At 46.4% G+C, this 23761-nt stretch overlaps 1 protein-coding gene across 1 annotated transcript; it reads left to right on the top strand.

Moving 5' to 3' along the window:
• Nucleotides 1-6811: 6811 nt before the first annotated feature.
• Nucleotides 6812-22029, top strand: Tnfaip3 (TNF alpha induced protein 3). Its single transcript, XM_041654783.1, has 9 exons — nt 6812-7156; nt 10573-10885; nt 14479-14669; nt 15414-15561; nt 15700-15870; nt 17275-17455; nt 17651-18528; nt 19250-19431; nt 19966-22029. Exons 2-9 carry the CDS (start codon nt 10579-10581, stop codon nt 20248-20250), a joined length of 2343 nt encoding a protein of 780 aa, XP_041510717.1. The 5' UTR covers nt 6812-7156; nt 10573-10578; the 3' UTR covers nt 20251-22029.
• The last annotated feature ends 1732 nt before the right edge of the window (nt 22030-23761 follow it).

Below are 23761 nucleotides of genomic sequence, written 5' to 3'. Positions count from 1 at the left end.
AGCAGCTGCAGGCACAGGAAAACAAATTATTTTGCCCAGTTCATTTCAACAGGCAAAGGGTCTGAGGCAAGCAAAGAAAGTCAAGAGGCCAGAGGTCTGCAGCCCCAAACATGAAAGCACATGTCTAGCTATGTCTATGGGAGTCTTTCCACAAAGTATTAACTGAGCAAAAGCAAGCAACCTGAGTGCAGGTGGCATCATCCATTGGCTATGCTACCAAAATGAATGAAGGGGAGAAGCCAAACTGAGCACCAGCACCCATATGTCTCGGCTTCCTTTGCAGATACAATGATACCAAATGCCTCATGCTTCTCCTCCATGCCTTCCTCATCCCACTCCTCATTCTGTGAGCCAAAGCCAACCTTTCCTTTTTCAAGATGCTTTATTAGGGTACTTGTTAGGTACACCGAGGAAAACAGCAGCAAATACATAGATATAGGGCAGCCCTCTTGTCTCAGGCTTAGACAGCACAAAGTTCTCTTCTAAAGCTAGATGTACCAAGTTCTAAAAGAAGTCCAAAGAGCCAAACCATACAACGACCTATTCCAAAAAGCCATGGATCAAACATAGATGTTGACAGCAAAGAAGAAAAAGAATGTAGCAACACCAATACATATACTCTGTTGTTGGTGAGTAAAAAAAGAACATGTTTGTATTTAATACAATTAGATTGCCCTTCCCACTGTTATTAAATCTTGAGTGTGACTTCTGCCCAAAGACTCTCAGGGTGGAAGTGCAGCCATCTCTTCCTCCAGTCTGCCAAGGAGCATGGAGTTTCCACCTCCAAGTTGAAGGATGTCCTGATGTCCATAGCGAGAATTGCTCAAAATTTCTAAGAAATATAACACAGTGCCGTGTAGTGCTCTGTTTCAATAGAAGTGAGCAGGGATCAATTGCATTGCCAGTCAGTCCCAGAAAAGAAGTCCCCAAGTGAACTAAAGCCAAAGTTCCGTTTTATGAAGATGAAGTATAAAGAAGACAGGAGTAGCAAGAAAGCATTGTGGTAGAGATCCCACATTGGCCCAAGGGGACTGAGGGACAGATGAAATGTGTGTGTGTGTGTGTGTGTGTGTGTGTGTGTAGTGTGTGGGTGGGGATCAAAGGTTCATTTACATATTTGCTAACAACTAATTTTTCTCAGTTAATAACCAGCTTACTGTTTAAACCAGCACAGCACAGCAGTGAGTTCCTAAGAAGCCATTGCCCAGTCTTTCCTAATGGTTCGTATTTACTTATTAATAGTTCCCTCTACAAAAACAGAAATGAAACCAAGAATTGAGCACTTTTATTTGTGATACAAAATAAAATTACTCGGCCAAGTATCTGAGGCAAGTGGTGACAGTAAATTAAACTGGAATTCACAGGAGTGAATTTCCTGAATAGTCTGGGATTGCAGCCACCCATTGCTTTCAGCCCCCGTAGCACTTGGCTTCAAACCTTCTGCCTTCTTGAGAAGGATCTTGTTCCTGGGACTAGTGACTAACAAAGTTACCTCAGATGTCCCTCTACCAGAATGGGTCTTGGAATTCTTCCTTCCCCCAGATAGCTCCTGTAAAGGATTGGGGGCCCTATAGGGCATACCCATATTTCTATATGGTATGACAGCCAGGCTATCAAGCCATAGTCAGTATCTGAAGGGGTCATGTACCCTTCCAGACAGGCTGTCACTACCCTAACAAAAAGCTCAGGATATGCTCTCCTTGCTTTGTAATTACATAGATCATCTGAGAAGAGGTGTCAATTCCAAGCTAGTGACAGAGCTGAGGATGTGACTAAAAGCCATTCACCTGGTTACCCTAGGAGACAGAATGCTAATGAATTTCCCCCTCAGTTTATGTTTTGATATATAATGCTGTTTGGAGAATAAACCAAAGGAATTCTTCTGCATGTGAACTCAGGACTTCATGAGGGACCACTGAGAACCTCCCTCCCCATAAAGCCATATGAGTGTCTTTATTCTCGTGCCTCCATGCCCATCAAGAAAAGATAGTTTATGTTGAGATCTGGTCCAGAGAAAATAATTTCAGGTCCAGGCTAACACCGGTCCCCGACACTATAGAAGAGGGTGGCATTTTGGAAGGAGGCCGCTTTGATGTGATGATGGAGTCCATAATGTCATAACCCCATTCCCACAGAGAGGTGCTTTTGTCTTCTTAGAACTAGTTTTGTAGTGGCTCTGACTTGCAAGCTGTATCCTTTCTTCCCTTTATTTTCTTTATTTATTTTTAAGACAGAACCTTCTCTGTAGCCCTGACTGGCCTGGTACTTACTATGGGGCCTGGAGCAGCTTCAAACGCTTGTCTCAGAGCTGGGTGGCTGGGACTACAGGTGTGCAGGATTCTAAGCTGCCTTGTAATAACTAAACCACCAGACTTGTATCAGGCCCTTGGAATGTGTTTATTAGGGGATCTCTTTTCACTAGAGAACAATGCTGGGAAAGACGGAAGGGGCAGTTGAGGGCACAGATGTCCAATTTTACTTGGATCCATGGGTCCTATGTTATGAAATTCCAAAGCCTCTCAGATGCTATCCCTGATTACTGACTGATTAAAGTCCTCAACATGGGAGTAGGGAAGATGGCTCTGTCCCTTGTCTGAGGTGGGTGGCCCTGGTGTCCAGGACTAACCAGCTCAACTACCACCCAGACCCGCAGTCAGGCCTAGGGTTGACCCATTCTCAACATCTATGCTATCTAGGACCTGCTGGAGCTCATGATGGGTGGGGTCCTGTGGAATGATAGCTGCAGGATCTCCATGACTCTCAGAGGCCGTGGGATATCCTAAAGGAGTTTCGTTGAGGGCCCAGTGAGGGTGGTGTGTGTACCAGAAACCAGAGGCCTTGAACCAGACCAGTGGCTCATTGCAATGAACATTTGCAAGTAAAGCTGACGGTGTGACACACTGAGGCTTCTAATGCCCAATGCCATCAGGAAGAATGAAGAGCTGATGGAAAGGTGGCCAAGATGGAAGAGCGAAGAGGCTTTTTGTTGTTATTTTGTTTTTGTTTTTGTTTGTTTGCTTGTTTTCAATTTTTTAAAATTTTTATTGGGGGGCACTGTAGGGGGAGAGGAAGACATGGAGGTACTGGGAGGTGAGCAGAATAAAGAAAGAAAAGAAGGAAGTAAGGGAGGGAGGGAGGGAAGGAGGGAGGAAGGGAGGGAAGAAGGAAGAAAGGAAGGAAGGAAGGAAGGAAGGAAAAAGGAAGAAGGAAGAAGGAAGGAAGGACCTTAAGTGCACTTGGGCTGAGCCCACACCCGCTACTGGTCACATTCCCATTTGTCTTCCTTTAATGAAATTTCAACTGTTCCTCCTTTTTTGTTCAGTGTTTGTTGTTTCTGTTTGCTTGTTTGTTTGTTTGAGACAGGGTCTGACGTGTAGAGGCCCAAAAATGTGAGCCTATTTCCTTGTTGACCAAAGGTCAGAGAATTGGAACCTACCTCTATTCCTTCAAGGTTGTTGTGTTTCTACCTCAAACAAAGTTCCCATCTAGATTTACATCAGAGAGTTCTTACTCTCAAGGTTATTGTCATCAGGTGTGGCTAATATTCAGCCCTTGTATTTCAAGAATAGAGAAGTAGATCTGTTTCTACCTCAAACAAAAGTCTTAGGATTCTTTATGGAGACAATATTGGATTCCACCCTGGGAGTGGTTTGCTACAGAATGTTTTGTTCTAGGAGGTGTGAGCAGACTTGTTTTGTTCTAGCAACAGAATGTTTAACTATGAAAGAAGCCAGAGACTTTCGATTGGTATGCTCATTTCCTTGTGTCATGTTAATGCAGTTTTTTGTCTTACTCCTACCTTTTGGGGTCAGGGGTATTTAAACCAAATGGAAATTAAACATGGGTGAATTTCAGTACTCACTGGAATTTCCTCCCAAAACTATCCTATGTTTCTCCGTTTCATTATTTTTGTTCGCGTCTTCATATTCTTTACTATATTTCTAAATCTACCCTGGCAAGAGATATTTTTGTCGAGGCTGGTCCCCAACACTTATGAAGCCCACGAAGGTCTTTAACTATGTTGCTAATGATGACCTTGATCTCCTGATCCTCCAACATCCATCCACCTTCCCCCAGTTCAGGAGTTATAGCAGGACCCTGAGATCCCCACTATCTTAGGATCTTTATCTCTTTCATGGTGTGGTTCAAAGACACAGGGCTGCAGGCATACTCACACAGTTTACATCCTGGATACGAGCCGTCAGCCACAGCACAAATGCTGACACACAGCAAAACTGGCAGTGAACTCGGCCTTCTAAGAGCCTTCTTTCTGCATACCTAGAATTCCTCTCTCCAATAGAGACGTTTTTCTACCACCAGTCCACTACTTGTTCATAAATATTCCTAGCTTTTGGCAGAGCCCGAGAATCTTGACAGCATCGACAGCAGAAATCCTGATGGGTCCCCTTCATTTCTTCGCTGGGTTTTAGAACTCCGTTTTCCCCCCAAACGAGTCACTCCGGACACTCATCCTTCTATCCTTTCTTTCTGATTCCCCAGGAAGACACTTCTTACCGGTATTGTCCATATATTCAGAGAGGGAAAGCTAATTGTGCAGACAAAAGTGCCCTGAAAGATATTCAAAGCTAGGAAGTATGCTCTCCCCCATCCCCAACTCGGACAGGAAGTCGTGGGGAGGTTGGGGGAGGCTGGAAAGACTGGCAGCAGGGGGTGAGGGGCTGGGGTGGGAGGGTGGGGAGGGTGGGGGGGGCAGTGTAGAGAGGCATTCCTAAACTGCACAGTGGAGCTGTAGGGAAATGGAAAAGGCAGCAATCCCACCAATCACAAACCTTAGCAGGCAAGATGGTAAAGCGGTTCTATGGGGACAGTGGTAGCGACAGGTATGAACTTGGCCTTCCAAGTTTGTTAATCTTCCTTATTGAATCCTCAGCTCAGCGAAGGAGCCAGGATGGGCACAGGACGCTGCTGGACTAGAGGAGGAGCCGCCTGAGATGACAGAAAGCCTGCTGGTTCTGTTTGCAGAGCAGGGCCTGGGAGGGTGGTCTGAGGATTAATGTTCTACGCATGGTGCTTTTTTTTCTGTCTGGTGTCTTTTATCACCTCAGTATGCCTGGGAGGTTTCCTGAGGGTGGAGCTCACATCTACTGTGGCTAGGTTGCTGAATTTATCAAAGGGATTCCTAGGCTTCAGATGATCACGTGGTTAATCCTCTCTTGTGGGCTTTGGAACAAGACAGACCTGGTTCCAAAGGCTGCCAGGCCACTGTGAACATGAGGCTTAAGCTCTCTAAACTTCATTAAAAATAATAATAATAATAATAATAATAATAATAATAATAATAATAATAATAAAAACAAAACATACCTGAGCCTATAATAAATACTTCAGAAATACCATTTTAGATTACTACCACTGTTTAGGTATGGACAGCTGCAAAAACATCTGTGAATATGAGGGCAAATACCAGGTTTTAAAGAAACTGGAGTGGGGTCGTTCATTAGCCCAGAAAGAATTGGACCAGTCTTGAGACAGTGGCCAGTACCCTCGCTCCAAGTCTTTCTTCACCCAACAAAAAGTGCCACTGTGCCCTGTCACTTAGCCCAGTCACCGCTGGGGAGAAGAACACACCTTTCTGGTTCCAACGTGCAACACCTGGCCTGGCAGTCTGACAAACATACCGAAAGTCACAACCTCACGGAGGAGCATTTCTGTCTGGTTTTGCGCTTTCTTTTCTAGGAATCCTGCCAAGGGGACCCAGAAGGGAAAACTCCAAGACAGAAAAACCATCTCGGCCTCTCCCGGCAGAACGCAAGCTTCTCTGTCCACGTGATGCAACGCTCTTTCCCTCCCAGAGAAAAAGGCAGACACGAGGATCCTGTGTTGGTTTCTTGGGGTGAACTAATCTCAAACCAGCTAAACAACACCTAAGAAAGCCTGGGGAAAGATGGCAAATAAACTCGGAGCAATTTCTAAACTAAAATGCTCCTTGGAGCTCCGAAATAAAGGAGAAATGGAGTGGAGGGGTGTGTGTGTGTGTAGTGTGGATCTAATTCTCTCTGAAATTGACCTTAGAACAAGTGGATGTGTGTGTGTGTGTGTGTATGTGTGTATAGGGTGGATTTAATTCTCCCTGAAATTGACCTTCGAGCGAGTGGATGGGTGTGTGTGTGTGTGTGTGTGTAGGGTGGATTTAATTCTCTCCGAAATTGACCTTAGAACAAGTGGATGTGTGTGTGTGTGAGTGTGTGTGTATGTGTGTATAGGGTGGATTTAATTCTCTCTGAAATTGACCATCGAGCGAGTGGATGGGTGTGTGTCTGTATGTGTGTGTGTGTGTGTGTGTGTGTGTGTGTGTGTGTAGTGTGTAGGGTGAATTTAATTCTCTCTGAAATTGACCTTATTCCTGTAACTCAGAAGCTTCAGGACCGCGGGATCTGAAGTTTCTGTGCATTGCACTCAGCCTGAAGCTTGGGCATGGGGAACCCTGCTGCTTTTCCTCGCAATCCCCTCCGGGATCCTGCCGAGGGCTCTCTCAGAAGTTCTCATCACGTGAGCAGCCCTGACTTCAAAGCCGGCCTCAGGCCTGTGGTCCTGGGTGTCCGGGTGGTTTTTAGGGTTTTCTTTCTCTCTAATTTCCCTTCTTTTTTCACAGCTATTTTCTTCAGAAAAGAGGCTATAAAAAAAAAAAAGAACCTATTGCATTTCCAGTTCCCATCACCGCGATTTCCACATGGATGTGACGTGGAGGCCAGCTTCCGAAATGCCCAGGTGACTCACGCGGGGACACCCCGGGGCGGGACCCAGGAGTTTCTTCGGGCGGGGCGGGGACAGCCTCGAGCGCCCTCTGCCGGCCGGCCGCGCGCCACGCGGGCGTCACGTGACTGGAAAGTCCCTCGGAAATCCCCTGTGGCTGGCGACACACATACAACTGAAAGGCAAAAAAAGGGAACTGCCCAGTCTGCTGCCTTCGCGCCGGAGGAGTGCCACGGGCTTTGAGGCCGCGGGGGCGGAGCGGCGAGTCAGGCCGCCGACAGACGTGCACACCCCCGGCCAGACAGCGAGCCCGATCGGGCGTCCATGGGGCTCCGCCTCGGCCCGACCCCCACCCGGACCCGGATCGCGACCCTCAGCTGCGGCGAGCGCAGTGAGTGACCGCGGGCCACTTGGGCTCCAGGGCACCGTGCGACTCCAAGAGGTGAGCGGCGTTCGGACTGCGGGGTGCACGGCCAGCAGGATGCGGAGTGCACGGCCAGCGGGGTGCATGGCCAGCCAGATTCGGGGTGCATCGCCAGCCCGGTGTGGGTCTGCCTGGCTCTGGCTTTGCACGGCTCCTGGGACGAGGGTATGGTTGACCAGAGCTGAGGTCCCGGTGCCAGGTGTTAGTTAGGTGACAGCCCTGGGTTTCTCCAACTGATTTGTAAGCTGTTCCTTTCCGGTCCTGCAGGGTGACATAAGGTGCAGTTGGCTGATGAATAGTCATCCCTTGGGTCCCTAGGTCGTGCTGTCGTGGGTGATTTGCTTCTTCTTTCTCTCTCTCTCTTTTTTTTTTCTCTTGGGAATCAAGTGCAGCATGCATATAGGCACGTAGACCTCGCAAAATCGCGCTGGGAGTTTTATCCCATATTGTACATAACCAGCCCAACGGGGGATGGGTTTCTCAGAGGCCACCTAATCCGATTTGGAGGCTTCAGTCATGGAACCTTCCGGGGACAGCTTCCTCAGACTTAGTGATCTGGCGGGGAGGGGGGTGGATGTTGGGGGAATGCTGTGAGATTGTCGTCCCTAGTTGCAGCAATGTAAGAGTATGCGTGCAGAAATGGGTCTCTGGCTTGCTTGTTGGGGGCTCCACTTTAGAGGGCACGTTAAACTCCCTTCTGCAGGCCCACCCCACACTCAGACTGTGGTTGTCAGTCCGGCTCGTCCCACATCCTGCCACCTGGCCTCTCAGGAAAGCTGAGGTATTAAGGGCTCTTTTTGGAGCGCGCTTTGTTTTGAGTTCTCCTGGTCTCTGATCTTTGGAAAGCTAGTCTGGTCAAGTGTCTGGGGGCACCCTTTGGAGCTGAGCATTGTTAATTAGTCTTCTGTACACTGATGTCCCAGATTATTCAGCAGCCAATCAGGTCTCCATTGTCATTGTCTGAGATACTTTTTGGACCTTTGAAATTCTTTGCATGGTTTTTTTTTTTTTTTTTTTTTTGGAGGGGTACTTCCCAACAATTGCCTGAGGTATATCTGTTGATAAATAATACATAAGTTTCCACATCGCAAACAAAACAAAACAAAAATCTGCTCAGAGTGGAAAAATAAAACCCGGGGAAAGACTTTGATGAGTAAGTTCTGTAGAATCTTATTGATCCTGTGACAAAAATTGGGAAATTTGTCTGTCAAGCAGTGAGGTAACAAATATATTTTTAAAAGTTAAGGGTGGTGCTGTAATTTTTTTTTTTTTACCCATAAGACACTACAATAATGTCAGGAAAATTTATTCTCTAAATGTGGGGGAAGTCCAAGAACTGGAAACTTGAGCCGTGGTTTAGGTTTGTTTTAAAGAACTTTTCCACGCCTTGCCAGGCAGTTTATGAATGGGATCGCAGGGGGCTAGCAAATAGTGCCATTTGCATGTCTTGCGCATGGTTTAAGGCCCCCACCGTTTTTAGACATGTGATAAAAGATCTCTAGTGTAGAACAGTCAGAAAAACAGAACGAGATGCAACTCATGGATGGAAAGTCTTCCTACCTTCTTGTCTGGTACTGAGGGCCGCTGTTGGATACTACAAGGAGATGGGCATAGGAAACAGAAAGATTTGGCTTCTAGGCAGAGCTAAGACTGTGGCTCCTGGGCCCGAGATAGGCCTTGCCTTCATTGCCTTAGCTGCAAACCTAGTGTTGTGTGATATCAAGGCTGGAAGTAAAGTCATAGTTTAGCTATAGCATCAAGCACAGGGATTGGCCTTAAGTGAGTGGCCTGGTATTGCTGGCTGCATGGATGGATGGATGGATGGATGGATGGATGGATGGATGGATGGTTGGATGGATGGAAGGATGGGGTAATGACATTGTGAAAGAGATCCTTGCTACGTTGCCAACTAGATGTCTGTGTGGTATGTATAGTTTTGTCTCATTCCTGCAATGTTTTTGCTTAATTCCATTTCCAAAGGATAACTGGCATCAGAGAGAGGAAATGGCTTCTATCTAGGCCTTAGATAACATTTAGATTAAGAATTCCAATGCAAATCCCCAGTAGCAACCTCTTCCTTTCAAGCAGGGCGCAAGAATTTAGACCACTTTATTGGGCTGAAGAGACCCTGGATCCACCCGGGAGTGCCTTCTCTAATCCCTAAATTTCTTCTTCATCTTACTCAGTCTTGACACCTTTTTACCTGGTGAGCTTGCCTTGGTAGAAAGCCTGATGCCAGAGGAAAGCATGATGCCAGAGTGGAATTAAGCGTCACCGCGAGACTTCTTAGGTGTTCTACATTGTTGTCTTCTAGGAAATCAGATTGTGTGGCCAAATGCCCTATAAAGGGTCCGTGGGGACAATGAGGCAGAACTGGCTCAGCATCGCTCCACCCTGGAGGATGTCCCTGTGCATCAGTGCTCATCCGTGCACAACTGGCTTGGGTGGCCGTGTGGCTACTCCTTTTTGTCCTGAGCAGTACCCTGGCCCAGATATTTTCCTGATTTGCTTCCAGGTTTCATTTCCTCCGCCTTTGACTGTGCTTGGTCTTCTAGGGTGAAGGAAGCGGAGGCGGTGTCTCTAAGCATTGGTACCTGGACCTCAGCAATAAGAGTTGGCCATCAGTTTAGTTGAAATCACAGAGCTCCCTGGTGTCTGTTGTTGTTTTCCTGGGAGGTGTGGTGTACCTCATTGTTATTCTGCTTTTTTTGTTGTGAAGTTCTGTGGCAGGATTCTGAGGTAGAGTTGACATTTATTTACTCTTAAGATTGCAAAGCATCTTGCCAGAAATAGGCTGATTTTGTGGTTGGTTATAAAACAGTCTGGTGTTGACTCTTTATAAATATCATAAACTCTCTAAAACAAGTGTTTAATACTTTTCTTTGTGGGCAGTACCATAGAGGAAATACCAGGCAGCAGCTAGATGCCACCTGGGATTTCCATCAAATATTTGCTGCCTTCGCAGCATCAAGAAGGGGATGTTTGAGTGACCTGGATCTAGACTCCTCAAGAGCAAGCACTGAGTGGTGGTGGTCTTCAATGACAATCGAGACTAAGGACTCCTATAAGCCCTGAACTGACCTTCAGAGGTCCTGGGTGACATCGGAGGGATCTGAGGTTGGCTTTGGGGAACGGGACCTGTCACTGACAGACAGACTTGGCTACCTGACAAACGTTACTGAAAGCATGGGTTATTCCCCTCCTCCTCAGTACCCACGCTCCGCCTTCCTTCTCTTGTTTAGACTAATCTTTAAAAGTGATGTAGCTTACAACAGTCCAGTGTGAGTTAATCTGCAGGGCCAGCTAGTATCCTGGGAGCTGAGGTGACTAAGAGAGTAATGACAAGATCAAACACTGGGGTTTCTTGCTGACAGGTATATGGGAAAAGTGTTAAAGGCAGGCTAACGGAATGGGCTTTTCCCCTTCTTCTTCAGGCCTTGATGAGGAGGACCATGGCTGAACAAATCCTTCCTCAGGCGTTGTATTTGAGCAATATGCGGAAAGCGGTGAAGATAAGAGAGAGAACCCCAGAGGACATCTTCAAACCTACCAATGGGATCATTCATCATTTTAAAACCATGCACCGATACACGCTGGAGATGTTCAGAATGTGCCAGTTTTGCCCACAGTTCCGGGAGATCATCCATAAAGCACTTATTGACAGAAGCGTCCAGGCTTCTTTGGAAAGCCAGAAGAGGCTTAACTGGTGTCGTGAAGTCAGGAAGCTGGTGGCTCTGAAAACCAACGGTAAGGCTTACCTTTTTCCTCCAACACCCTTCTACTAGCCTGGGGGTGGGGACACTGTTTCTGGTGATGCTTCCCCATTCATGAAGTTGTAATAGCAATAAACAGACAGCTATAGAAACTCAGTAAGGGACAGGTGACAGCCACGAATGTGTTTAATGAGTCTGCTGTTGTACTGAGGCAGGATTTCATTGTCTGAGCCAGGCTGGCTTCAAACTTGTGATCTTTCTGCTTCCGTCTTCCAAGTGATGGGATGATGGGATGGCAGGTGTGCAACATTCCATCCAGTTGCTGAAAAATTTATTTAAGGTAGTCGTGTGTGTGTGTGTGTGTGTGTGTGTGCGTGCGTGCGTGCGTGTGTGTGTGTGTGTGTGTGTGAAGGTACAGAGGACACGAAGGCTTGTGACAGGAACGCATTTCTAAACCCCAGGCCCCAGCTGGGGGATCCCAATGCTTACATTGGCCAAACCATCTATCACCTTCTCTGGCCCGAATGGGATGGCTTTAAATGGTTTTAGGTTTAATAGGAAAGCAGAATGCTGAGACCAGAGTCACGGTTGTCCGCCACTGTCACTGGAAACATGCTTGTGATGGTGGTCTTGATCCTCCTGGGTTGGTGGCATTTTTCAGGCTCACTCACAAGTGGATGTTAAGCAGTGGGGACACCTTCGTTTCTGTTTCCCTCACCTAGGTTCTCTTGCCTAAGCTGATGAGATCAGGACTTTTCTGCAGTGGAGTTCTTTACCTCTGATAGCTGTTTTCTATTACCAACTTCACTGTCATATTTCTTTTTAAAATCACATCCTTTGAGTAAGAATGTGTGCGTGGGCTGCAACATCCAATGATATTGTTTCCTACAGTTACAGAAATTCTGCCTTTAGGGCGTAGATATTTATTATAAGAACAGAGATTGTGTGAGACCAATTAAATACTTACAGTGTTGGTAAGAGTACAATCTCATTTTCTTGTATCAGTGACTACATTCTCTGGGTCAGAATAATACATCCAAGAGTAGAAAATCCTTGTTGGCAGTAATGTTGCTGGGAACGGTAACTTAATAACTTAATTGGTACATTAACTTAGGCTGTTCTTGACTTGAGTAACTTGGTGATGGGTTGATGTGGGCTTTTGTTTGTTTTGATTCTGGGACTCTTGTATATCACCTCTACATCTTCCCTATATTTATGAAGCTTAGACTCTTAAGAAACAGAGTCAAAAGAAAACTGGAGACAGTGATTATCTACATTGTTCTTGGCATTAAGTCAAGTGATGCCTCGTAGATAATTATGCTAACTTGTCATCAAGGGGCTTATAGACCTGACAGTTTGTGGTTTTTACCATGTCCCATTTTGTTACAAAAAGAGAGATGGAGTTGAGAGAATTAGCGATGGGGTAGAGAAAGAAAAGCCTTATCTTGCTTGCCACTCACGGAATTAGCAGACATTATATAGTATTTCCTTAACAGAGGAAATATCTGCTTTCCTGTGTGTGGGGGGGAGCACAGTAAATGTTAAACACTTCCTTTGCCATTTAAATTCTCAAGGATTCACGCTATAGCTAAAACTACAAAAGCAAAGGTGTTTTGGTAATATGTTGGGGGGAAAAAACGTGGATTTGGGTCCCCAGAATCCTCATTTTCCTGCTTTGAAGAAAAGCTCTTAAAATTATAAGAAAGGAAGAAAAGACCTTCTGGGGGGTGGGGTGGGAAGTGGCTTTCTGCCCTTTGATTATTATTAGCATCTTTTCTTTCCTTTTAAAAATCCTTCCCCTTCAGGAGGGTTCCTTCAAAGGCTGGTCTGTTTGGGGAGGGGGTGTTTCGGGAGTCTGCATTTGAGGATATGAGACTGCGGTGAACGAGGAAGGGAGTAAGTAGGTGGCATAAAATTGAAACTTTGTGAAAATCCCAGCGTCTATTGGCTGCGGCGATTTCACTTGTATAGTGAGTAGCCGGGTTCCAGCTCAGCCTGACCACACCCACTTGGAAAGTCCAGGGTGCAGTTCGCAGTTTAAATGTCTACACACCAGAACAAAACGTACAACAACTGTTGCTCAATTGCTAGTCAAATATCTCCGCACTGGGGAATTCCACATGTTACTTAGGGAATTTTATGCTGCTGCATCTCAATAAAGAACTGAAAGTAAGCGCAAGAAGAAGAAAAAAAGCCTTATCTTTGCTCTAGATTTTGCAAAGGGGAAATTTCAACAGAATGCAGTCCTTGCCACACCTCGGCCTGACACTGGGCTCCAATAGTCTTTCTGCTCATTAGTTCAGGGAGTTGTTGGAAGTGGACACACTGAAGGAATACTGACTGACCCTGGATGTGTATTTGACAGGTTGTGGTTTACTGTTTTGCTGGAATTAGAATTTGATGGAATTTCAAATAGCCTTATTGCTTTACTGACAGAATGAAGTGTGTGTGTGGGGGGGGGGGGGGAGCCTATACTCTTAACTTTTTAAAAATTAAAAGTATTTAATACTTTCCAAAAGAAAATGAGGAATTGGCTAGTTTTATATCACCCCCCCCCCCAATGTTTGGGACATGAAAAAGAATGCATTCTGAGACTTTGCCTAGCATTTGTGAGGCACCTGAGTACTGTCCAGAAGTGACAAAAAATAAAAGAACAACCTGAAAGAATGCAGTCTGGTGAATTGTGACTTTTATCCTGGAAAGGCCACAAATGAGTGTAAGAAAATTAAACTTGTATCTTTCTCAAAATGATAACCTCGCAAACACTGAATTATTTTATATGCCAACATCTTTTTAACTTTTATTTTTTAATTCTTTATTTTATTAATTGACTAACTGATGACTGACTGATTGAGACAGGGTCTCCTGTGATTTAAGACAACCCTTAATTCTCCTCAATTCACCCTGGAGCTAAAGATGACCTTGACCCTCCCAATTCTGCTTCTCAAAAGCTAGAATTAAGATCCTGTACGTCCAAGCGCAGCCGCCTTTCAATTCTATTAAAGGGTCTTTGCAATTGTTTACAGACAGGTCCTCCTAATGCATTGGAGGCTGGGGCAGGGCCGGCAGCAGTCTACAGGTCATTTGGTGCTGTCAGTCGTACTCAGTAAGCTAGGAGAGGAAACTCCCAGGTCCCCAAAGCTAAAGTGGAATGACCAAGTCATTTACCACTTAGTCATAGCCAGACCGGCCCTATCTAATAGGCTGAGCCACAGTGGCTTCCTGGTTTGTGTATTGCCCTGGGTGTGAAACCTTCCTTAGAACTAGGGAGCAGGAGTGCCAGGACCTTAGCCAGCAAACCAAAGACTAGGAAGAAGAAAAAGGACTAGAGTTCATAAACTGGTGTCCTCGTTCCACAAAGTAGAGGAGAGCTCAGGAATGTTCCCAAAGGCATCCAAACCAATTAGGGGCAGAGCCATGCTACAATGGAGGTCATCTGGCTCCTCCCCCTAAAAGGAAGGAAAAAAAAGTTTGTTCCTACCATCTGCCATTGGTAGCAGTTGGCCCTTGATTAAGATCAACCATACAGTCTTCCAGCAGTGGGCTTAATTTATCCTGAAAAACCTTTGCAGGGCATTCACTTTGGGTTGCTTATCTTTGCCACTCACGGCTCCCTTCTGTCCTCAGGTGATGGAAACTGCCTCATGCATGCAACTTGTCAGTACATGTGGGGTGTTCAGGATACGGATTTGGTCCTGAGGAAGGCCCTCTTCAGCACCCTTAAGGAGACAGACACACGGAACTTTAAATTCCGCTGGCAGCTGGAGTCTCTGAAATCTCAAGAGTTTGTGGAAACAGGACTGTGCTACGACACTCGGGTATGTTTTGCACTTGTGCCACAGCCCCATGGTGGACAAAGGGTACCCTGGGCCAGTCCCTGCTCCCTGAGGAACAGATGACTTACAAGTCATATGAGCTGAGCTAAGCACTGCATACTCAATGGAAAACACCAAGAACCTCTGTGGGATTAACCCCAGGCGTTAGCCACTCACTGCTCAGGCTTGTGAGCAGCAGATCCCTCAGTGTGCCTGGCTTCCAACCTTGGCTTTGCCTTATGTACTCCCCTGACTTCCCAGCCAAACCAGGGAGAATGTACCTCATAATCCTCATGGGTTTTTTTTTTTGTTGTTGTTGTTGTTGTTGTTGTTTTCTGAGCTAGGGTATCACGTTGCTCAGGGTAGCCTTGAACCTGCTATTCAGCAGAAAATGACCTTGCTGTGTAGCTGAAGATGATCTTCCTGCCTCCACCTCCACAGTGCTAGGATTGCAGGCATGCATCACCATGTGATTTTATGTGGTGCGAGATGTCAAACCCAAGACTCTATGCGTGTTAGGCAAGCACTTTTCCCAACTGAGCTATCCCCCTGCCCCAGGTAGCAAATTTTTCTGAAAGCAAATGCTGTCTGAATCCCCATCAGCTTTGAGTTTGCTATGTAGTGGGAAAAAGTAAGAAACCAAAACTGGGGAGGGGATGAACATTTGCATGACAGGGGACAAATGCAGAGGGACATCTGAGTGACCTTCTCATCTATTCTTCCATTCCTCTCATCTTCTCCTCTTAGAACTGGAATGACGAATGGGACAACTTGGTCAAGATGGCATCGGCAGACACAGCTGCAGCCCGGAGTGGACTTCAGTATAATTCCCTGGAAGAAATCCACATATTTGTCCTCAGCAACATCCTCAGGAGACCCATCATTGTCATCGCAGGTGAGGTGCCTCAGAGTTCCATGCTTCCCTGGATGCTTTTCAGCCATGATGCTCTAACCCTGAGGAGAAACCCAGGTTCCCCCACGGCTTCATGAAAGTCACCCAGGGTCTTACTTTGTTTTCTTGTCCTGTTAACAGACAAAATGCTAAGAAGTTTGGAATCCGGTTCCAATTTTGCTCCTTTGAAAGTGGGTGGCATTTACCTGCCTCTCCACTGGCCTGCCCAGGAATGCTACAGATACCCCATTGTCCTAGGCTATGACAGCCAGCACTTTGTACCCCTGGTGACCCTGAAGGACAGTGGACCTGGTAAGAAAACATCAGTTCACATTCGTAATCCTGTTGGATCCTGGAGTCCCGTGCCTTGCTCTATTGTTCCCAGCTGAAACTGTTTCAGTTAAGGCTGGTCTTTTGTCATTTGCTTAGTCAAGAAGGATGAACTAACTATCCCCTATGTGAAGTGCATGGAACCAATATTTCAGATTTCAGTGTCTTTCATATTCCTGAACGTTTACGTAGATTTTACCTTCTCAGCATCTAACCCCAGTCCAGTCAGATTTGTAGATCTGGGATTTTCAGATTGGAGCTGTACATGTTGGCACAGCAGTGCAATTGCAGTAAACATACTATTCTGCAATCTTTTTGAGTATGACCTAGGAAGCACTTTCAGCATGGTAAATACATGTTGGGCGGTCTTGTGCATGCCTCCACCCCTGTTAATGGTACTACATGACAAATTAAGGTGCGCAGAGCCTCAGTATCGTGTCTGGCACAGAGCAAGTAGATGTTTGTTGTGTTAGCTATTATTATAATACCTTAATGTGCGTAAGCGCTGTGCTAAGTGCTCCAGGCGGCTGTCGTTCATTTCATCCTCATAGCATCCCTGAGATGCTGGCGTGAGTAGTCTTATCAATGAGGCCATGAAAACTCAGAGAGGTTAAATGACATGCTTGGCTTGACATCAACAAAGTCAATATTCTAACTCTGGTCAGTCTGCCTGGTAGGCCTTGAATGTAACCAGTTCAGATCTCCTGTCTCTTGTCTGTGGTTACAAAATCAGCTTAGGTGACCATCACCAGATCGGTGGACAGAGAAACTGTGATATATATACATGGAATTGTATTCAACCGTAAGAAAAAAAAATTGTCATTTGCATAAAAAATGGAGCAAGAGATAATGATATTAACAAACAATATAGACTCAGGAAAACAGCATGTTTTCTCTTACATGGAGTCTAGAATTATTTTTAAGGGTATAGGGCAAAAGACATGGAAGTAGAAGGCAGAGGGTTTCGAAAGAAGTGGAGATAGCAGGAGGGGGAGGGGTGAGAGGACATGAAGTTCAGATATAAAGTACACTTATACACATGTACAAAAACACAACAGAAAATATAGGATCTTTGTGTTGTAAACAGAAACTAAAACACCTCGTGGCCTTCTGGCTACAATAAATACACAGAAATCACAAATGAAATCCCTGCTTAAGAAGTCCTCTAATGCTAGGCTCCTTGGCATTCTGTGAGCTCCCTGGAAACAAAGCATTTTATGTTCGCATTGACCACGTTTTGTTTTCCTGTTTGGCTGTTGAGTGTGACTGCATGATGCTTTCTGTATTTTTAAAATCGAATCACTCTGTATATGACCTTACAGGCAGGATCATTTAGTAGAAGAGTATCTTTTTCACATGCTATTTTTTTCTTTTTTTTTCCTTCAGAAATCCGAGCTGTTCCTCTCGTTAACAGAGAACGGGGAAGATTTGAAGACTTAAAAGTTCACTTTCTGACAGTCCCTGAAAGTGAGACGAAGGAGAAGCTTTTAAAGGAATACTTGATGGTGATGGAAATCCCTGTGCAAGGCTGGGAGCCCGGCACCACTCACCTCATCAATGCCGCCAAGTAAGCCGTCTTCTTTGCTTGGTCTGGTCAGCTTCAGAACGGGATAGGAAACGGTCCTGGCCACACCGGGTCGTACGCCTGCGTTTCGGTACTGGTTTTGTGCCACAGACTACGTTCCGGAAATGTGTTCTGGGAGCTAATGATGTCAAAGCCTTGGGTTAATTGGAGTCACTTATTTTCCTGTTTGCTCTTTAGGTTGGATGAAGCTAACTTACCCAAAGAAATAAATCTGGTAGACGATTACTTTGAACTTGTTCAGCATGAATACAAGAAGTGGCAGGAAAACAATGAGCGGGGCAGGAGAGGGGCGCATGCGCAGAACCCTTTGGAGCCTTCCACGCCCCAGCTGTCATTCATGGATGTAAAATGTGAGACACCCAACTGTCCTTTCTTTATGTCCGTGAACACTCAACCGTTATGCCATGAATGCTCAGAGAGGCGCCAAAAGAACCAGAGCAAGCTCCCAAAGCTGAACTCGAAGCTGGGCCCTGAAGGACTCCCAGGAGTGGGACTTGGCGCCTCAGCCTGGAGCCCAGAAGAAACAGCTGGAGGACCTCATTCGGCCCCGCCCACCGCACCCAGCCTTTTTCTGTTCAGCGAGACCACAGCAATGAAGTGCAGGAGCCCCGGTTGCCCTTTTACATTGAATGTGCAACATAATGGACTCTGTGAGCGTTGCCACAATGCCCGGCAGCTCAATGCCAGCCACACTGCAGATCCTGGTAAGTGCCAAGCCTGCCTTCAGGATGTCACGCGGACGTTTAATGGCATCTGCAGTACCTGTTTCAAAAGGACTACAGCAGAGCCCTCTTCCAGTCTCACTTCCAGTGTCCCTCCCTCCTGTCACCAGCGCTCCAAGTCTGACCCCTCACAGCTCATCCAAAGTCTCTCCCCACACTCTTGCCATCGAACTGGAAATGACGTCCCTTCTGGCTGCCTTTCCCAGGCAGCGCGAACTCCCGGTGACAGGACGGGGACAAGCAAGTGCAGAAAAGCTGGCTGCATGTATTTTGGGACTCCAGAAAACAAGGGCTTCTGCACGCTGTGTTTCATCGAATACAGAGAAAATAAACGTGAGTGAAATCCTAGATTGCCTACTGCAATAGTTACTGCCTGGAGAGGGGTCTTTGAAGGCAAGAAAGTAGCCTATCCCAGCAGTCAGAGCGATTACATCACTGCGGCGGCTTTCCATTGGCTTGCGCAGGGGACTGCCTCTTGCTCTGCTGGTGTATCTGGAAGCACTGGGCGCTATCTCATTATGTCAGCTCCAGTTACCACATACCCTGTATCAAAAGCACCCTATCGATATAATTCAAACTAGCTCAGGATGAACCCACTATGTAGCCCAGGCTGGCCTCAGAATCCTGGCAATCTCTTTGCTTCTGTCCCCCGAGTGCTAGGATAAAGTCATTGAGTGTCTGCTAGCCATGGATAGTTCAGACTTCAGCATCGTCGATGGGATAGTCTGAAGAGGGCTGACAAGAGACAGGAAGTATTTACAGATACCAGGAAAACATCTGTGGGTTAGGGATCTCTAATTCAAAGGGCAAGTGGGCAGTTAATGCCTGCAGTTCTGTTTTCCGACTGATCAGTGACCCGTGTTCAGAGCGAGAGACCAGTTAAGCCAAAGATGTCCACTAACATTATTTTTGCTGAGTTTCTAAAAGTTTGGCCTCAAGTACGTGTTGAAGGCTGTCCTCATCTATGCTGGGAGCCTGTTTCTTGTCTAATGTCAGTGTCTGTGCATGCACAGTAACCCAGATGTGATACTGACTAGCATCCACTCTTTTGTAGAGTTTGTCACCACTTCTGGGAAAGCCAGTTCCACAGCCCCCAGGTTCCAGAACAACGTCCCGTGCCTGGGCAGGGAGTGCGGCACCCTCGGGAGCACCATGTTCGAAGGTTATTGTCAGAAGTGCTTCATTGAAGCTCAGAACCAGAGGTTTCACGAAGCCAAAAGGACGGAAGAGCAACTGGTGAGACATTTGGTGGAACTCTGGTGTCGGGTCCCCCATCTGCAACAGATAGGCTGTCTGTCCCCTTATGACAAAGGGTCCCTTTAAAAGTTCTACTGGAAGGGAGCCTGGAAAAACCAGCCATATTTTGTTGGCGCATAAGCTGGGTGTATTACCAAACTGGCCAAGCACACTTAGAATTGATTCTGAAAAGCTAGTACATTCAGCCCGAGAGGGAAACCTCTGAGAGCATATGGGAAGCCAGGAGGTGATTGATCAGAGACCTCTTAGATTTGAAGGAGAAGAAGACTTCTCAAATAATCCTTTGTCCTGAACACCCCGAATGTTCCATTTATTGCCATATGGGGTGGGGGGACCTTCCCCAGATTGGATTAGCTTCTGCTGGAATTAGTGTGGAGCTAGGGATTCTCAATTACACATTCACGCTTCTCTGGCTCAGGCAGGTCAAGCCCTCTGTAGAATCCATCCTGTTAGTTTAAATCCCCCTCTGGTCTCCTGAGAAATGTTACATGAGTCTCTGTTCTGTCCTCTCAGAGATCCAGCCAGCACAGAGACATGCCTCGGACCACGCAGGGAGCCTCGAGACCTAAGTGTGCCCGGGCCTCCTGCAAGAACATCCTGGCCTGTCGCAGCGAGGAACTATGCATGGAGTGCCAGCACCTGAGCCAGCGCGTAGGCACTGTTGCCCACCGGGGTGACCCCACTCCTGAAGAGCCCCCTAAACAGCGCTGCCGGGCCCCTGCCTGTGATCACTTCGGCAACGCCAAGTGCAACGGTTACTGCAATGAGTGCTTCCAGTTCAAGCAGATGTATGGCTAAGCGCAAGCAGGTGGACTGGCCCAGCAAGAAGAGGCCTCAAACTGCCAGCGAGAGTGGTGCTGTCCTCCAGACCCGAGTGCCATAGAAGGGTGAGCCCTGGGACAGTGGCTTCAAATGTCTGAGCAGAGGAGGCAAGATAAGCTCTTCATCATGGCCGTGACATTCAGGTTTGGGAACCAAGACTATGTCCAGGTGGGCTGGCTGAGAGTAGACCTCGTGACCTGTGACCGGCAGTGCATGATGTCAGGTTCAACGCAAAACTGTTGCTGCTCGTCTACCAGGAGTCTGGGAGATCTTTAGATGTGGAATACACGCTAGGATTGGCCCCAGTTCCTGGGCCCACCTGCCACAGGAAACAGGAAGAAAGGCACAGGTGGGTTGGAGCCTGGAACCATCTTCCTGCCCCCGCCCCCTCGGAAGCTTTTCTCAGAGAGCCGAAGCTGAATCCTCAGAGCTCCAAAGCCTCTGCAAGAAGCTCGAGGAAGCTCAGGGAAAATGGATGTCAGTAGAACACTTCTGTAGTCGGTGGGCTTCCGTACCTGCTTTCTTGGTTCCCAAGGTTTTGCAGGAGAGCAGAGCCGCACATGGACTGTGACCCTGAGGCTGCTGAAATGGAACACGTTCATGTGGAGACCAAACAAGCTGCTCTTGACTGTACGCATGCACCTTTCAGAGAGGAGAACATCTTATGGGAAGACATGCCGCCACGGTCGTCATTGTCTTCGGTTCCAGAGAGGTTAGTTTGGACTGAGGTGTGTATCTGAGTGTGTACATATGTAATATACCCTTATATTATGTATGAGGGAGGGTTTATTTTAAACAGTGAAATGGTGCCCTAGAGGAAACAGGAAGACTGAAGAATAATAACCTATTTTCTGGTTGTTGTCAGCTTGCTCCTGTGTGTACAGCTTGTTACGTGAATTCAACAAGCTGCTCCCGTAAAGGGAGCCCTCATTCTACCTTATTTATTATGAACTTCAAAGTTATTTAAATGAAGATTTGCTTCTGCAGTATTCTCTTGGAATAACATACTTGCTTTCCGCCATGTTCTGGGAACCTGGCAAATTCCTGACCTTGGGGTGTCGTGGGGTGGTCTGCTCTCTCTACTTGTTGCCTCCCTAGGAAATAAGGGATTGCTTTATGAATAAGGGCTGTAGAACCTGATGCTTCTTAGGACTCCCCAGCTGCACAGGAAGAAATTGCCATCTGTCTTCTATAGTTGCTTCTAAGTATCCTACCTCTTTGAAGAGAAGATGGGGATGGACTGGTGGTGAGAGTGGGGAGGGACACAGAAATCTCGTGGCCTTGAACCCGAGCCTTGGGACTGCAAAGCCAATAGCCCTGAGGATGAGGAGGTTTCTGCCCTTGGCTTACAGCTTTACTGTGTGCTTTGCACTTGCCTTAGGAGGGAGATGCCTTTCTCCAGAGGGAAGGGCTGACATTCTGGGGTCTAACCCAGAACCTGAAGATGCTTGTGATGTCTAACTCTACATAGCCTTTGCTCCCCATATCTGACTAGTGTCTTTCCCCAACTTACGTCAAATACAATGCAACGTTTTCATTTAGTTCTTTCCAAGTTAATAGTCTGTTATTTCGTGTCTATTGATATTTTCATTCTTAATGTGAAGCCATGCAATTATTTATACTTATTATAGAAAGTATGTGAAATTTGCACATTTAGTTGTCTTTCATAGAGTGAAGCTACGTTTTTTGGATTTCTTCAGATTGTCTTAAAGAACTGTAACTTCACAAAAGTCAATATTAAAAAATAAATTATTTAAGAACAAATTCTGATGTTTTCTATTGATGAGTGTTGGGAGAAGATGGGCTCAAATGTGAATACTTTGAAGTCTAATGGGTTGTGGGTGTACCTTTTACCCATGGGAAGAGAGATAACTTCTGAAAAATAACCAGGGGGTTGGAGAGAGGGCTCAATCTGTAAGTGCCTGCTGCACAAACATAAGAAGCTGAGTTTGATCCCCATCACCTTTGTATAAGCCGGATGTGGTAGCATATGCAATTGCACATGTTTGCACACGCATGAAACAACCAGTGGGTGAGGAATAAGGGACTCAAGCATGGGCCTTGGGCTTAGTGATGCCACAGAAGCCAGATAGATGTGTGAAAGCTTCTTTCCCCACACCAGTGTTTCCCAACCTTCCTAATGCTGCGACCCTTTAATACAGATCCTCATGTTGTGGTGACCACCAACCATAAGACTACCTGTTTCTACATAATAACTATACTTTTGCTACTATTATGAATTTTTTTTTCTTTTTTTCCGAGACAGGGTTTCTCTGTAGCTTTGGAGCCTGTCCTAGAACTAGCTTTTATATTCCAGGCTGGCCTCAGACTCACAGAGATCCACCTGCCTCTGCCTCCCGAGTGCTGGGATTAAAGGTGTGTGCCACCACCGCCCAGCTACTATTATGAATCGTAATATAAATATCTGATATGCAGCCCCCAAAGATATCTCAACCCAGAGGTTGAGAACCGCTGTGGTCCAGGTCTCAGGAGACTCCTGCGGAAGCACTCATGAAGTAGAGAAACGAAACAATAAAGAGAGAGTGACTGGGAAAGGAAGAGGAAATGAGCGAGAGGAACACTGGCATGAGAGTAACTGTGCGAGGCAGGGCAGAAGAGGTAGCCTGGCTATGTTAACCACCAGAGCTGGAAACGCTATCAGCTCACCCAGAGGGAAAAGGAACCAATGTCAAACCCCAGGTGGATTTTACCTGGTTCTTAGGACTGACCCGCAGAAATAAGACTCCCCTCCTTAGATCTGATTCATTTTCTTCGGCAATTGTAGATTCCAGGGAGGCATATTTGTTCTTTTATTATAAAGGATATTGCAATAGGATGCAAAAGGATATTATAAAGGATGAATACAGATGGTAGCAACATATCACTCAGTATCCTGGAGGCTGAGAAGCCTCCAGGCCTTCTCCGAGCTGACCACCTTCCAGGCACCACCATGTGTCTAACCATATGGAAGCACTTTGAACCCTGACCTTCAGGGTTTTACGGATGCTTCACTGCATATGCACGATGCGAGCAAAGACAACTGTGCGGACCCATGGTGGGACAGAAGGAATATAATATTAACAGACTAATATTAACCTAATATTAACAGACTGTATGGAAAGGCACAGAAGGGCCTGCCTATTGCTAATAGTCTTTGCTTCTGGACAGCATAGAGCTGTTTCCTTGCAGGCATGGAGCAAGACACCTTCTAAGTTACAAATGTGATGCTTAACACTGATTGTCAACTTGATAGGATCTATAGTCACTGAGGAGACATACCTCTCATCGTGTCTGGGAGGGAGTTTCTAAATTGGGTTAACCGAAATGGCAAAATGCCCTCTAAAGGTGGCTTCCAGGGGCTGAGGTCCTGAATGCAATAAAAAGGAGAAAGGGAGAAGCTAAGTACCAGCATCTCTTTCTGTTTCCTGACTGCAGATGGAGTGTGACCAGCTACCTCTTGCTCCTGCCATGATAGACTGTATCCCCC

Source organism: Microtus oregoni, unplaced genomic scaffold (assembly GCF_018167655.1).
Source record: "Microtus oregoni isolate MIOR12 unplaced genomic scaffold, Mior012 000006F_ref0000085, whole genome shotgun sequence".
In the NCBI taxonomy this organism is placed as follows: domain Eukaryota; kingdom Metazoa; phylum Chordata; class Mammalia; order Rodentia; family Cricetidae; genus Microtus; species Microtus oregoni.
The sequence above is the reverse complement of the archived record's forward strand: the minus strand, read 5'-3'. Positions and strand labels throughout refer to the sequence as shown.

Bases quoted from the DNA above. Each gene is read 5' to 3' on its own strand.
- Tnfaip3 (XM_041654783.1), top strand. From the start codon at position 10,579: ATGAGGAGGACCATGGCTGAACAAATCCTTCCTCAGGCGTTGTATTTG. The intron at 15,871-17,274 runs GTAAGAAAACAT...TTTTTCCTTCAG, and splicing joins CCTGAAGGACAGTGGACCTG to AAATCCGAGCTGTTCCTCTC. The intron at 17,456-17,650 runs GTAAGCCGTCTT...TTTGCTCTTTAG, and splicing joins CACCTCATCAATGCCGCCAA to GTTGGATGAAGCTAACTTAC.